We start from the raw sequence: 16,262 nt of genomic DNA on the forward strand, positions 1-16,262 counted from the left end.
ATTGTGAAATCATGAAGTATGGCTTAACAGTCTACCGAGAGCATATTTTAACTGCAATGTGCCAGTGTTCAGAATAATTACTCACTCTTTCAATAAATAAAAGTACCTACTAAATATAATCCTCTTCCGTTTTTTGCAATTCTTTGTTGTCATAAGTCTCATTTATTATATATGTTCTTTTTTCTAAAACCAGTATAAGAGACTGGGCTAAACTCAGAGGAAAAGTGGCAAAACAAACCATGACATTAAAAAAAAAAATCCAGATATTTATGTTGCCTCAGCACAGATAAAAAGATGTTACAATTTTGATACATAAGTGCTTTCAAACTGTATAAAAGTAGGTTAAGAAACTGGTGCCTATCTTATTGATCTGGTAATAGAACCACATAACAAATTTTATAAACAAATATACTGAATTTGGTAGAATTAAACATCAGCCTAAGAAGTCCTTGCCACTAATTTTGAGTGTGTAATATCTGGAATACTAGTTTTTTGTTGTTAATCTGATAGCTGGCAATGCCTTCATCATCACATTTATTTCGGAAGCTGAGCCATATATAATGGTGAATCTAGACAAATAAGAGAGTAGTTAATCTTTTGTATCTGGCACACCTCTCTCTAAAAGATCAGCTCATGAATTGAAAGAGGCTTCCTTTCTGAATTAATGGTGCTCAATTCCTTATAAAGAAAGTCTCTCCATTGTGATTGAACGATGTAATCTTTCAAGTATCAGGAACACCATTTATCAAGTGCTAGCAAAAATGTTATATAGAAAGGGTTAGAGAGTATAGGCATCTGTATACTTTATTTTTATATCTCTAGTGGTAAATATTTTCTTTAGCTCTGTAGGTGGTGACTGCTAGAGTGTAAGTGTGTGATAGTGGTGACTTGTGAGTCCAGGCACATAAATAATGTGAAATTATTTCTTCCTAAGATTTATTTGTAAAATTATAATTAAACTTTTGAAAAATTTACTTTTCTAAAGTTCTCTTCATATATTACAGGAATAATATATCAAGTTTGTTATTTGATGCTAAATGATGTTATCTTCATCTGGGTTTCTAAAGTTTTGAGACATGTAGTAAATATTATAAATAATTGTCATGTAATGGCTGCTTGAAATATCAATAAACATAAACAAATATTTTATTAAATATCTTCAGATCACACACAATACTTTCACATTCATCACTTAACTAATTCATTATTAAACTAATTTAATGATTATATTTATCATATATAAGTTTAAGGGCTAATAGGCAAAATATTTTCTAACCTCAAATGAATTCTAAAAAAAATAATAAAGGATAGGATAGAAATTTAGTACATTCAAGCAAATCAGTAAATATGTTTAAAGTTTTCATTCATTAATGACCTGCATAATTGTTTTTATGCAAAAATTGTAAGTCTTCAAGTTATGATACCATACTATAACATACCATAATATAATACCATACTGTCATATTATATGCCATAATATATAGTCTATATCAGGTTGCATAACACCATACACCATAGAGATTAGGTTCTGTAAAGACCAGTTTCTATAATACTATTTATTATACTATAATATTCTATAGTATCACTGTCAAATGTATAAAGATGGAATATAAAACTCTTTTAACCATTTTTAAGAAAAAGAAAATTAAAAATTACTTGAAAAACATATACAGTATATTAGCCATTGCTACAACACCCCTTGATAAAATTCCTAGGATAGGATTGTAAGTTTAAGTATTACTTTTGGACAAAATTATTTAAGTAGACATTTATAATATTTTAAAGGACTAAAAGCATATTTTTAAATTGTCTGAAATTTTATCAATTGTCAACATAGTTTAACTATACTAAGTTTAAAATTTTTAAACTAAGTGACTAAGAAAAAACTATAAGGAAAACTCATGCCAGACAAAACAGGTAATTAATAACTAAGTTAAACTTCAACAAAATTTAACCTATCAAAGTGTTTCTCACAAAACACTAAAATAGGAAAATAATTTTTGTATTATATAACAGAAAAATGACTTAACGACTAACCTGTCACAAAGATACTATATTCTTACAGATCACAATGTGCCTCATGACTTACATACAGGGTGGGGCAAAAAGAGGTTTACAGTTGATCATACAGAAAATTACACAATAATTAATAAATAATAATATAAGAATATACTATGTTTCATATACTAACAACTGTCAACCTACTTTTGCCCTACATTATATATACCATCTTGTTCTAAAAATTTGACAACTCCCCAAAGCAGGCACCTCTTTCTATATACTATCCATTTTAAGACCTCATACAAGTTTGAAATTAAGTAAGTGTAATATTTAGCCTATAAATACAGTCAACATGCATATCAGGATAACCAACACTATAATATTGAACTGATATATCACAAATTAACCCCAAATATAAAAATTTAAATGAATAAACTTTAATCTTAAAAAATGGAATGGGATGAAAATGACTGAGGTGAATCATAACTTCTTCACTGAAACCACCTATGTTCATTAAGAATGGCCCATCCATGGTCGCACGCATACCCACCCTTCAGTTTGTGAGACAGAGATGAAAGAGCAGAGGCAGGCCCAGCTACACCATAATTTTTGTAAATGCGCTCACGAGAAGCAAGGTTGCGAGATGGAGATTCTACAGTGGAAAACATTGGCAAAGAAGCAGCACAGATTCAATGGAAAAAAATTTAGCAGAGAACACAAGCAGAAACAAAGCATTTCAAATGATATGTGTGACAACTATTATTAAAAGTTTATATTCAACTAGATTTTTCAACAAGTTTATATTTCTCTAAAATTAAAACTGAAAACAAAGGTCATATTAATTAATTTAGAATAATAATGATAGTTTCAAATGTGGTAACTTAAAAGTCAAGTAAGGCTCATAGTTCTGATAAATCAAATTTGAGCATTTCTTTTTAGACTAATACTTTTTAAACTTGGTTTTCTTTAATTTGGTCTTCATTTACTTATAAATTTAATTTTTAAGTAAAAAATTTGGGGGGGTTTGTAAATAGTGGGAGATACATTTACATACAGTTTAACCTATTGTCCTCTGGATTTCTGTATGGACATATGACTTAGATTTTTCCAGTATGTATCTCAGAATGGGCTCAAGTTGACGTTTATGGTTAACTATTTTTCTGAGTTCATCTTCAATGAAAAATGTTAGCACTAATCCCAATATCTAGTGTTTGTTTTGTAGATCCTATTACTGAGGTACCACATTTTGTTTATAAAGTTTCACATCACAAACAAAGCAAAGAAAATTCACAAGTCACCGAAAAATGTTAAACACATTCATGATTTACCATGCAGAAAATGAAGTACTTAAAATTAAATAATTTATCTTTTAAAAAGAATAGAACCTATAAAGAACAGTCTGTAAAAGCAGTGTACTAAAATAACTGTCTAAATCTTTAAGAAATCATTTTATATAAAATTTTAACTCATAGCAATTAAATAAATGTAATTAATTGAGCTGAAATATATTTAGGTAATGAGATAACTTTCTTAATAGTACTGAAATAAAAAATTGAATATAACACATACTTTTCTCAAAACAGAAAAGTAATAGTTCATGGACTCATTATTATGGCCAAAACTTAAGGTGAACTACTCATACACCAAAAAGTTATTCCATGTGAGGTACTGAGTTCGTAGCATGTGTCAAGATACTGTTCTAGTCATTGAGAATAAAATGATGAACAGAAATAAAGTCCCAGCGCTTATCTTCAGGTGAAGAAAGGAACAAATAAATACATACTTGATCAAGCGGTGATAAACTTGGGAGTCAGAGCATGCAGATGTTGGGTAACCTTCCATGCCTGGGTAAGACCACATAGGGGGCGAGGTCTAGAAGAGACCACAGCCCGGGGGCATTCCCAGGGATACAGAATATAGGAAGATGTAGAAAAGGGGCTGGAAATGAACAGTTGATGAGGTAATATTTAGGAGGCAAAGAAGGAGTTTCAAAGAAGAAAGGTCAACTCTGTCAAACACTGCTGATAAATCAAGTAAAATGAGATCTTAGGATTGACAAATGAATTTAGAAAAAAAAAAGACTGACTATAGCAATGTCGGTGGATAAAGACAACTGCAAGGACACTTGAAAAGGGTTCAAGTGAGAATGGTAGGAGTGGATGGAGAGATGCTATCAAATCATCTTCAACTAAGTTTAAAAAAAGTTTTAATATTTTTGAGCATCCTTTTTAAAGTCCATACAACTCAAAAGGTGACAAAAACTACAAAAGAAATTCTCAAGCTATTTAAATCTCATAAAATACAGTCTGAAACTCACTGAAAATATCAGTTAGAAGGGTGTCAGCTTTTGACTGGAAAAGTTAGTTTAACGGTCATTCCAAATGCCAGTGTAAAAACACACTCTTGTGGCTTGGTCATTAAAATCTGTGAAGATTGAGTTTAGCAGTAGGACACAGGAGCAGGAAATCAAAATACTCTCTTAATTGGAAGCACGTATAAACACAAATGTGAAAACTACAAGACAACACTACTAGGGCAAACTCCTGTAAAAGGTGTTGAAGAAAAAAATAGACTTGAAGTCTTTTTCACTGTTAGAAAGCCTAGAGAGAATGGATTCCTGGTATGATTCAGAGTGAGTAAGAAGAAAAATTTTGTAAAGTCAAAAAAGGTTATTGTTAAATGCCTAAGAAATTAAGCTGTGACTGCAGATAACACTTGTGGTATGTATTTACTTTATATAAAATTTGCTCATTTAAATATACCTTAAAATAGTTAACTTTTTAAAACATTTATATTTTTCAATTTTAAAAATGAAAGCAAACCTTAAGAGATATATTGAGAGTATGCAATACCACTGCAGAATATATATATATCCAGAATCCTAGTAAAGTTATCAGGAGAAAAGTAGAATTATGTGAACGCTAAGGGAGCTTAAGACATGGAATAGGAACTAAAAATTATTTACATAAATGTTAATATACTAAATGAATAATAAAAGAATGAAAGCTAGAACAAAATTTCCAACTTAAGGATGAAACAGCAATAAGCTTTTCACTAGAATAGAATATTAATCCACATGATATGAATGCAGAAATGAAAATACGTAAGATGGATACCTCCAAAACATACATGTCTCTGAATGACTTCTAGGCATACCTGTAACTGGATAAAACCATAACATATAACTGAATATATAGTAAGTCCTTAGTAAATATGGTAAGGGATATAACATTAGGAAAAAGCATATCACCTCAGAGGTTGTGATGGATGAAATAGAAAAATTCAGAGAAAATTTGATGTGTATATATCCTAGGCCTTAGAATAACTTCTAAAAATTCCAAGAAAAGATGAAAGATTGCTCTTTGAGCAGTAACTTGAGACACAAGAAGGCTAGGGATGCTCTCAGAAATAAAGCCTGGTTCTCCACAAATTGCTTACTAGTTGCAAGGGAAAAAATAGTACCTATATATCAGAGAAACCAGGTGCTTTTGATCAGGTGATTATTAACTGTAACCATGTCCTGCCTTCAGAAGAATACAACACTTATGCAGTACAGACAGCTAAAACTGAAACCAAAACTAAAGGGCTTTTAGGATAAAATCCTTATGTTCGGAGAGGGAAGAAAAAAGCAGGCACCAGTCACTGCCTCAAACCTGGGAAAGCATTAACCACAGATAATTCAGAGGCATCAGTTCCATTCTTTTATTGTTACGGGGGGAGGGAGCGGGAGGCAGGATTTTTGTTTCCATATTCCCTAACGAACTGAGAACAGACAACCAGAAGGACTCTGTGATAATGTGAATTTCCCAACTGGCAACGTTTATCAGGGAATGCTGCTAAAGGATTTAAGGTATAAAATAAGGTTAGAGTGAATGACCTGTTGGCTTTTCTAATTTTTACAGTTTATGTAAGGTAACTGAGATGTAATAGGAAAAAATAAATGACTGGAGTGAGTTAAGAGTCTCTCTTATTCAAGTCTTAGATTTGCTGGTTAACTGTATCATTTGGGCAAGTCCCTGAGAATCCCCTTATCTCCAAAATGAGAACTAGATGATTCTTAGGGCCCTTGAACACTAGGAATTAATTGTACCATCGTATCAATATGGAATACTCCCTGAATAAACTAAAGGGAGTGGGGAGAAGAAAGTCAACCTCTAATGACGTGACAAAAAGTATGATGTAAAAGATAAACATTTACTTGATGTTGGTGATGGTATCATGGTGTATGCATATGCAAACTCATCAAAATGAATGTATATATTTAGACCTCAATAAAGCTGTAGCAATATTTAGTTTTAGTGTTGCTAAGTGTAAATAATGAGATATACTACAATGTAGAAGTATTAGAGAAGAACAGGAAGTAAAGACCTAATATGAAAATAGAATTTAAATATTTAAAAAAATGCTTTCTAAATTATATTAATCACAAAACTCACGAAACTGATTTTTAGTAAATGATCTAATGATCATTTTTATTAAAAATGTTTATGTGAATAATTTGATGGTGTGTTTATAACTTAACAGTCAACAATGTTTTTGTTAGTTATGGAGATGCTAACTGTTTTCCATATTCAAGTTATATTATAATTTACTGGAGCTAAGTTACCCAAGTGAACTCATTTTTTTTCTTAACACCTACTTTTTATTCTGTGTTTATCTTTCAGAACAAAGCCAGAAAACCGACTTTCTTCTAGTCTGGCTCTCACAGCAGTAATTAGCATGTCCTATGCATTTTACAGCATAAATATCACTACTCTTGTTCCTTTCCCTACATTCTCACTGTAATTATCTTAATTTAAAGCCCTGGTCAATTTTTCTCTGGACTTCCTACATCTAACATTTGCCCTTTCTCCAAGACTTTTTCCTTAATATTTTCAGTTCTTTCACAAATGTGAAACTGATCCTATACTCCCTCCACTTTATTCCCTGTACTTAGAGATAAAGTCTAATCTACTAAGCAAGACTTATAAGACCCTTCACGACGGCCCCATCCTCTCTAGTGTAAGATGTTGCCACTAGGGCACTAACACTATAAGCTACAAATGCGTGCAGTTTCTCAAACGAAGCATGTTCTCTAGCATAATCAAATGAGTTGATTCATATGAAGTAGTTAAAATGCTATTATATGGTAAATGTTTGGTTATGTGTTCGCTATTACTTCATACCTTCTCTTCTTTCCTCAAACTACCAACACATTCTCCACATGCTACCTCTGGGATGCTGATGGCTTCCTATTTTGTTGAGAAAAAAACAAACAAAAGGAGAACATTCTCAAGCTCCTAATACTATACCTTCTTCTTTCTCTCCTGTTATGATGGATAAACTACTTAGGCTCCTACTTAGCCAAGCTTTTCACTTGCACTAGATTTCATCCCCTCTTCTAACACAAGAATATTGTTCTAGCAATTTCCCTGTCTCCTGTGTCATCAATTTTTCTCTCCTGATTAGATCGTTCTTCTTACAAAACAACCTTAACATTTTTTTTTTTCATTAAAAAGCAAATAAAATAAAAACCTCTCCAGATCTCATGTCCTCTCCTGGTTTTACTTTATGCTTTTCCTGTCCCCATACAGTAAATCTTAAGGGAATGGGCACAGTATCATTTGCCACCTCAGTCCACTAGACTCTTACTGCCAAATTGCTTACAACTCTGAAAACTACATAAATAAAATTTTGAAATAAAGAAGTAAATTATAGAATGTACTTTTCTCTCTCATGCCTGTGTACATATACACAGGGCAAGACAAGGAAAATCTGTAATTTTCACTTCTGTAATTATTCTATTTCACTAGAATAACTGGCAAAATAATTTGTATGTATATACAGATATGTGTACATTTATAATAATTTTGCTAATTAAAAATCACCAGATTAATTTAACATGCCATGTTATTTCAAATTCCAGAGATTAGTGATAAAATTATGCTCCAGAGGAAAAAGTTCCAAAGAATTACTGATAAAAATGTTCATGGAAAGATAAAGTTAACATGAAGGGCAGTTTATGTGTATCTCTGTAGAGCTGGTCTACCTAGCTGGGAACTTGAGTTGTGACATTTAAGAAACCTTTTCCATTCAAGCCAAGCTTTCGTCTTAAAATTAAACTATAAAGGGAAAAATAACCAATCTAGGTAAAGCTAGTACTTTAGAAGCTAGAATTAAATGTTAGCAGAACTTATATTTTGAAATATTTTATATATATAATTTTATATTATTTAGACACTAGGCAAAATTGAACATTTAAAACATGGCCTTTGTACTTAGAACTGGCCTCATGTCTGGATCTATGAATGTTTCTATTGCAAACAATTTATCTTCTCTAAGCCTGTTTCCTTACCTGTAAAATGGAGCCATTATCTCCAATGAGGGGGTATTAGAATGCTTAAAACACTGTATTCAGTACATAGTGGTGATGATCAGTATAAGCAAAAATTAACAATATGGTCCTCTAAGCAGCATTTTATTATTTAGTAAAGGGGGTATGTATAACCCACCTTCTAAAGCAAGGTAAAATGCTGGTGGGATGGGTATCAGTGAAGTTCAGGGAAGGGCAGCTTACTCAGGTAGTCTTAGCAATGAGCACTCTGCCACATTTAATTTTCCTAATAAGATAGGATTAATACAATTCTAATTTATTTCTAAAATGTTAAAGCTATTTTTAGATTCCACAGCTTTCTTTAGTGATGCTAAAGATTAAGACTTCTGGTTTCTGGAACTTGGAAGTCAAACTTCAGTGATAATTCTGCTGAGAATAAGAGGTTTGTAAAGAGACCCAAGTAATTCCCATTATTGCAGCACAGAAAAGTAATGATTCAGAAAAATAGTAAATGGGACACTTCTAGGCTATGATTTCAAATTTGCCCCAAGATGGGGGTAAAGAAAGTGGTGGTACTGATAACACTTAGAAGCAATTTGCATAAAACTATACTGACACATATCGGGAAACCTATGAGACAACTTTGATTTATTATAGTCTTTATATTTCATTTTGAAATATTTCATTAAATAATTTGGTAAAATAAAAACAGTAATTACACTTTTTCCTGAGAAGAGTTGTAATGATCCTTTAGACAGAACAAAAAGGTCCTTATTCCTTAGTTCTCTTGTCTGCTGCCACTATGACATTATCAGAGTAATTTTTGTTTAAAAATATTATATATAAAAAATATTATATATAAGTTTTCTGCCTGATTACGATTTATTTTCCTTTGTTTTTTACCTTGTCCTTACCTTTAAAACTTCCTTCAAACTGAATTCATCTAAATGTAAACAGTCTGCTGCTCCATAAAGTGAATAAACTAAGTATTTAATTCTTTTTTATTCTTCTATAATGTTTATCAAGGAAGGAAAAAAACTGTCTCACACACGACACTATTATAGTTCCTCAAAGTTCTTCTTTTAAGAGACATTCAGGTGAATATCATATATGAATAGAGATGGTTAGCTAAATTGATACTTATATTTCTAAACTAATTAACTTTATTATTTTAACTTGCCTAATGTACAGTACAAATCTAGAAAAGTTTATCCTCTTGTATACTCTTTACCTAAGACAGATAATTATATCATAGTGAATAACATCATTCCCTAACTATATACTACCCTGTTTCCTAATAAAAGACTAAACTAGCTGGCATTATCTTAAGTAATCCTAAAAATAGTTATCAAAGTAATTTTGTAGGAAAATAACTTAGACCTCAGTATGAATGTTCTTTATTAAAGCAAAGAGGTCATGTATTTGAATCCAAATAATAGGTGTGTAAGCTAAGACTTTCATAAACTATCTCACTCAGTGAGTGTATTTATATATTGTATAGCCAACATGTGAAGTGAAGGCCAAGAAGAACATACTGTCATATTTTAAGGAACTTAGAGAAGTTTATACAAAAGTGTCAGGAGGTCATTAAGGAAAAGAACACTCAGGTGTACTTTCTTTGGGTCTATTCTCCATATTGGCATTAGTTACTATCATGGATGAAGGGCTAGAGCAATCCTAGGAGACAGAACTGGAATCAAATGATCAGTTTAATGTATTAAAAACAAAAACAATAGCCAAAAAATAATAATAATAGAAAACAAAGAAGAAACAACAATTTGAGAAAATTTGGAAACCTAAGTTGCTCTACACTTGACATATATCACATTCACTTAAAAGAAACAAACCTACCCACTACAGTCTCTCTTCCACCTACTGGTATTGTGAAATAGGTTTATTATCTTGGGGCATCTCTAAATAACAAAAATCTAACACAAAACAATGAAAGGTATCCCTATAACTGGTGCTTAGCATAATCATGCACATTATAAAAGAAAATTTTAAGTATGTTTTTCCTAGCATGTTTTATAGTATATATTTGCTAATACAGGAATCAGACTAGAAAGTGTAATAGTCATATGTTAATAAATACTCACACTTAAAAAAAGTGTGAGTAAAAACAAATGTTTTAGCTGCAGAATGTCTTAGCTCAGAATAGCTGAAATGCTTCAAAAATATGGGAAGGGATAACATCCTCATTAAATAAAACCAGTCTGGTGAGTTGATAAATAATTAGTAATTGATAAACAACTCAGAACAAAGCTTCAGAAATGGCTTGATGAGGCAGGTAAGACTGACAGACTTACTCTGAAGCTGAGGCTGCTGGAAGGAAAGGGGCTGTCCGAACACAAATGGGCTGTGGACTAGGGAAGAGGGAGGTTTTGCAGCTTGATCAAAGATGGAAGGAGCTGGGAGATTGGGTCGTGACTGAATTGAATTCAATATGGCACTCAGTTGGTCACCTGCAGTGGGCAAAACAGTCAAAACTACAACTTGTTATTAATTGACATCCAAAATGGCAAAGTAAATGGTGCTTCATGACATTCAGGTAAAATTAAACACTAATAAAACCATGCCAATCAGAAATGCGTGGAAGTTGGTGATCATTATCCTCATATTAGGGACCAAAAGTTGCATGTTGTTTTAATAATGGAAGCACCCACAAAATCTATTAAAACAGCCCAAATCAATTTAAATTCACGTACAACAGCTAGCAACAGCATAGGAGAATACAGAGTCTATGAAGAATCTATGATAAGTTGATTTTCATGTTAAGTATAAAAGGTCTAAGTAAATGTCTTCTACATAGTATCTGACAATGAATAATATCAATCACCCTGCCTCATAGACAGTATACTTCATGCAGAAAATAAGCAAATGAGTTTTTTTTTAATGTAGGATTCAGGGGAGGCAAAGTATATGTTACTAACTTAGTAATATCTTTACAGTTATAAGTTAATATTTGTTTTTAAAATTGTTACTGCAAAAGAAATTACACATTTTTAAAAGCACAGACTCTTGTTTTAATGGACAATATGAAAATCTATAAGATTCAATAAGATAAAAAGGAATATGAGCTACCTAACTTGATAGTATCTCAAATATGAATTGACATTTTTCCCTTAATATTAAATACAAAAGACATTAACAGAAAAATATTTAAAAAAATATGAAATAACATAACTGGATAGATGATAGCTGCTTATTTATAAGGATATATATTAAACAGTTTAAATGATTCTAAAGAGGAAAAAAAAGCATATCCAGACATATGCACAACTGGAAAACAGTAAAAGTCATATGCATTAAATGTAATAAAGCTTCATAAATGATTTTTCAAATGAAGCACCAACAGAAATAGATTTACATGGAACTGTACACACAAGCTACACATCTTTATTTTTTAAAAATTAATGGGGTAGATTACAAAAAGAATTGTAGAGATTATAATGAATTTTGTAAAACTGTTTTAAAGAGAAAAAATTTTTGGAAAAAATAATTTCTTGATCTTGAATAGTATAAAGAGTTAAATAAAATGGGAACTATTGTTAAAGATAATAAATAAATGTTAGATACAGTCAGGTAAAAGTTTCTTAGAATTTCTTTGCTTCATCTAAATATTTAAAAAGTGTATTGAGTGCGTTATTTTTGAGAAATATTAGTAAAAGCACACTTAAAAAGTAATATATCATTATTTCTATTTAATGATACATGTTGTCAGCAATGCTTGCGTCTCTTGAAAGTTGATTTTTATGATGTTTTAATAAATTATATTTTAAATACTGATTTAAAGTGATAGCCACCAGTACAATTTAGACATTGTAGAGACTAAAAAACATATAATGTGAATTAAACATGGCTTTAAAAGAGATTATTATACAAATATAGTAGTGGTAAGTAAGCAATGAGATTTTAAAGACTGAGAACGGTAAAAAGGGACATGAAGAAAACAATACCAAGAATTTACCCTACATAAGCATGAAGATTTAACTCACGTTAGCTGAAATCTGTGCTACCAGAAACGAGCAAGCAAAATTGTAGGAACACCAACACAATGGAGTAAGGAGACCCAAAAAGAAATCATGTAGTTAGTTAGGCTCCCTTCATAAAAGTAGAAAATAATATCAAATGAAGTGGTTTAATTTGAAATTGAGTATTTCCTCTCTGTAGATGTAATTTTGCTTTTTGTAGACTATTTCATTATTTCACGTGCTCTCCAAGTCAGGTAAAATGACACTGATTTTATTTCTTGAAATCAAATCATGTGAATTAGTTTAAATAACACTTAATATTATTTCCATGAAAGTTATTTTCTCCCTCTAATCTATCATCCAACTGCACGCTGCCTGCTGACAACATGGCTGATTTTGAAAGAGTCAGGATCAGGTTCATAGCAAAGAACATGAATGTGTCCAGATTTACACACAAATGAAATTCTGATGAAATTCAGGTGTAAGTTATTTCAAAATAACTATTGCTTCAAGTGTCCATGATGCTGGTCTTTTCTATTAATGCAGCCAGAAAGTTCTACACATTTTACATCCGTATGACTTAGGATTTCTTTCAACTTCATTATACATACCAAATCCAAAGATATCATGTCAAGTAATTTTAAATTAACTAAGATAACGTGGTTAGACATTCAAAACCCCACAAATTTTATAAAGCTGATGTGTAATATTACTTAAAATATTAAAGTTGGTTTTAAATGGATCATTTTGGGTAGTTCTTTTTTGGTTATTAACATTAATCCTAACAATAAGTAGATAATAGAAAATAGTTCTTTTACTAGATATAGTTACAAGAATCTTTATTATGTAAATTCAAAATGACTGTCTTTAAAACAGGAACAAGTAAGTAAACTATAAAATTGCGCTAAAACTGACAAAAACAATAGTATTAAACTTTTGTAAACATTTTGACTGTTACGTTTTCTACAAATAAACTTTAATAAAGTTTTGTGGGTAAACAGTAATTATAATGGATAGGAAAAAAGGTAATAAAATATTAAATTTAGGCATGTAAAAGACTACTTATAAACACCTACCTTTATTGTTTCCAAGTCCATAATCAAATCCTTGGGCACTGCAACTTGCACCTTTATTAAAAGCTTGTACTGAGAAAGGGCTTGGAGGAGGAGTTTGAGAATTCTGATCCAGAAGCACTTGTTCTACAAAAAAAGGCACAACTTCTTATGTGTTATTCTACATTCAAAGAATAGAGAGAAAATTACAAGAAAGATTTTATGATGGTCATCTATTAAAATAGCCTCATATTTATATTTGATAATAACTTTACCAATTAGGTCACTGACATTGACAAAGTACATGACAAATCTTTGTTTTCATTTATCAAACACACAGAGAAACTTAGAAATAGGATAACCTCTAAGGAACCAATTTACTTATATTGTGGCAGAAATAAAATGTACACTGAATGTACACTAATATTTTTGAACCAGAAACTCACATAGTAACAAATTTATACAAGGGCATTTTACAAAACAAAATTGGATACCCTACAGCAATCAAAATATTTTGTATTCTCGTATTCATATAGGAAAAGTCTTCAAAATGTCTAAGCATATGGTACCAAAAGGAATTTTGACTTGTAAAATATTTTAAATTTTGAATGTGAAAATTATTAAAAATTTAACTTTCAACCCGTTTTTACTTATTATATAAGGATATTTTCCCTAAATAAAAAGATGGCAAACTAGGTCATGTAGTCAGAGTTATTAAAGCATCCTGATGTCAACAAATATATCAGAATTCTCATTTCAAGAAAGAAATGGCAAAATTAAAGTCATATCATGCCAGCTTAAAAGGCAAAATAAAAACTGCTATATGAAATGTAAAAAGGAGAAAAAAGTACTTCTTTAAAAAGAAAATGAAAGTAGAAGAATATTGTGGAGTTTTCTTCCATCTGTAAATCAGAATTCTGCTGTATCTATGGATAACGTATGATCTATCCCTTTACCAGCATTCCTAGACTTTTCAATAAACCAGTCACAGCACTTCCCTTAGGCAATGGTCTTCAGTGTAAGGTATTTCATTAGTGGAATATACCTTCTGGAAAATACTCATGAAGAGTCATCTGAATGGAAAAGATAGCATCACTGTCACCCTCTAGACTCAGAATGGTCTAGCACCAGGTGCAAAGTCTGTTTTGACCACAGTAGCAGCTATGCTTACTAGATTTATTTATGAATACTGAAGGCTAATAAAGAATTTTTATAAAGATGAAAACTTTCATTTTACTCATACTACTTTATGTAAATAAATTACTATAGTGCCAAGTCCTCTGATTTCCGTATTAAGTAGTTACATACTAATTCCAATGGGCAGACTACTTGGATACTGTATTAACTAATCTTAGTGGTTTTAAAGCACTAACTCCTTTTTTCTAAATTTTTTATTGCATTTTTTCCATTACCATTTAACCCCCTTACACCTCCCCTTCCCCCTGCAATCAACATATTGTTGTCCACGGCCATGAGCTCTTTTTCCCTTTTTAAAGCACTTTTTATCATTTCTTTCCTTACTAGTCCAGCCTCTGTATTAAAAAAAATTAAGACTCACATTATGACTAAGTAAAGGATCATAGTTGTTATTTGTCCACTTGCCTGTCATACAGAACGTACAAGGTATCCTCATTTTGTAAATAAGAAAACTGAGGCACAGAGGTAGCAGATAGGCCAGCCGAGGCCACAGAACTGAAAAGTCGCAGAGCCGGCCTGTGTGCCCTGGCAGACCAGCTCCGGGGTCCGCTCCCACACGTTACTCTGTGCTGCCGGTTAAAAGTGACTATTAAGCTAGAAAAACCCTTTGATAGTCACCTAAACCATTCTCGTGTTATCTATCTCTGTCTTAGATTAAGGTGATCTCACTTTAGGTATTTTCATTTATATCTGAATATCCCTATATAATGAAACTGTTTAAGAACTTATGAATATGTGGTAAACATTATATGTAGAAAGTATATTGTAAATGGAAAGGCTGTTTTGTAAAGTGTCTGATTTACATCAAATGAAGCCTTTTTTCTTTTTTCAAAACATAATGAAGAATAATTCTACCATCTCAACATTATTTTATGACATTATCTTTGACTAAGAAAAATTCATCTGTAAAGACAAGGAGGGAGCAGGCTCTAAAACTGTGTTCATTGAACTACTCATGCAGTGTGGAATGGTGCAGCAAACACAGATTTTGAAATATAAGTAAATATTCTAGCTCAGGTTTTTTATTTGCCATGTATCCAGCTGTATAACCACAGGCAAGCCATTTTAAATCTATGAATTTTAATTTCCTTACCAGTAAAATGAAGATAATATAACCTATCTCCAAGGCTTATTGTGGGGGAAAAAATGGAGAATGTTTTATGTGTAGCGTTAATAGGTACTTCTAAATGTATTCTGTCATTCAAGCAGGTTTCAAAAGTTTTTTGAATCTATTTATGCTTATGGCTCTTGGATAATTAATATTATGTTTATTCTTTTTGAAATAAAGAAGCATGTCCTGTTGTTTATCTGGCATTATCCTATAATTCTGGGATTTGGTAGAAAAATTTATGCTTGATTTAGCCATTTATTTTGATGTCCTTACTAATACTTTTGTGACTTGGAGTTATAAAACTTAATGAGCAATGAGTTATGTGCAAAAATTGTTTCAGAACTAGGACTACAAAGATAAAATCCTGTGTACCGCCGTGACCAGAGTAGCTCACTTGGTTGGGCATTGTCCTGCAAACCTGTCCTACAAACCTAAAGGTTGCCAGTTCGATTCCTGGTCAGGGCACATGCCTGGGTTGCAGGTTTGATCTCAGGCTGGGGTGCATACAAGTGGCAATTGATCAATGTTTTCCTCTCTCTCTAAAAATAAATAAATAAAATCTTAAAAAGAATACCCCTGTGCCTGCCTATAAGGGACTTGCAATCTGGGTATAAAGA

At 31.5% G+C, this 16,262-nt stretch overlaps 1 protein-coding gene across 10 annotated transcripts in view; it reads right to left on the minus strand.

The window, feature by feature from the left end:
* MYCBP2 (MYC binding protein 2) overlaps positions 1-16,262 on the minus strand; it is a 275,901-nt gene that overhangs the window by 49,524 nt on the left and 210,115 nt on the right. For 7 of the 10 annotated variants that reach the window (XM_054586458.1, XM_054586453.1, XM_054586463.1 and 4 more), the window contains 2 exons: positions 13,362-13,484; positions 10,621-10,800 (listed from right to left, as the gene is read on the minus strand). In XM_054586458.1, coding sequence (XP_054442433.1) covers positions 10,621-10,800; positions 13,362-13,484 — 303 coding nt within the window. The remainder of the gene's footprint in view (positions 1-10,620; positions 10,801-13,361; positions 13,485-16,262) is intronic. The other 3 variants (XM_054586462.1, XM_054586459.1, XM_054586455.1) reach the window with 2 other exon arrangements.

This window comes from Pteronotus mesoamericanus, unplaced genomic scaffold, assembly GCF_021234165.1.
Source record: "Pteronotus mesoamericanus isolate MK-2021 breed Mesoamerican mustached bat unplaced genomic scaffold, CSHL_Meso_final contig_94, whole genome shotgun sequence".
NCBI lineage: Eukaryota > Metazoa > Chordata > Mammalia > Chiroptera > Mormoopidae > Pteronotus > Pteronotus mesoamericanus.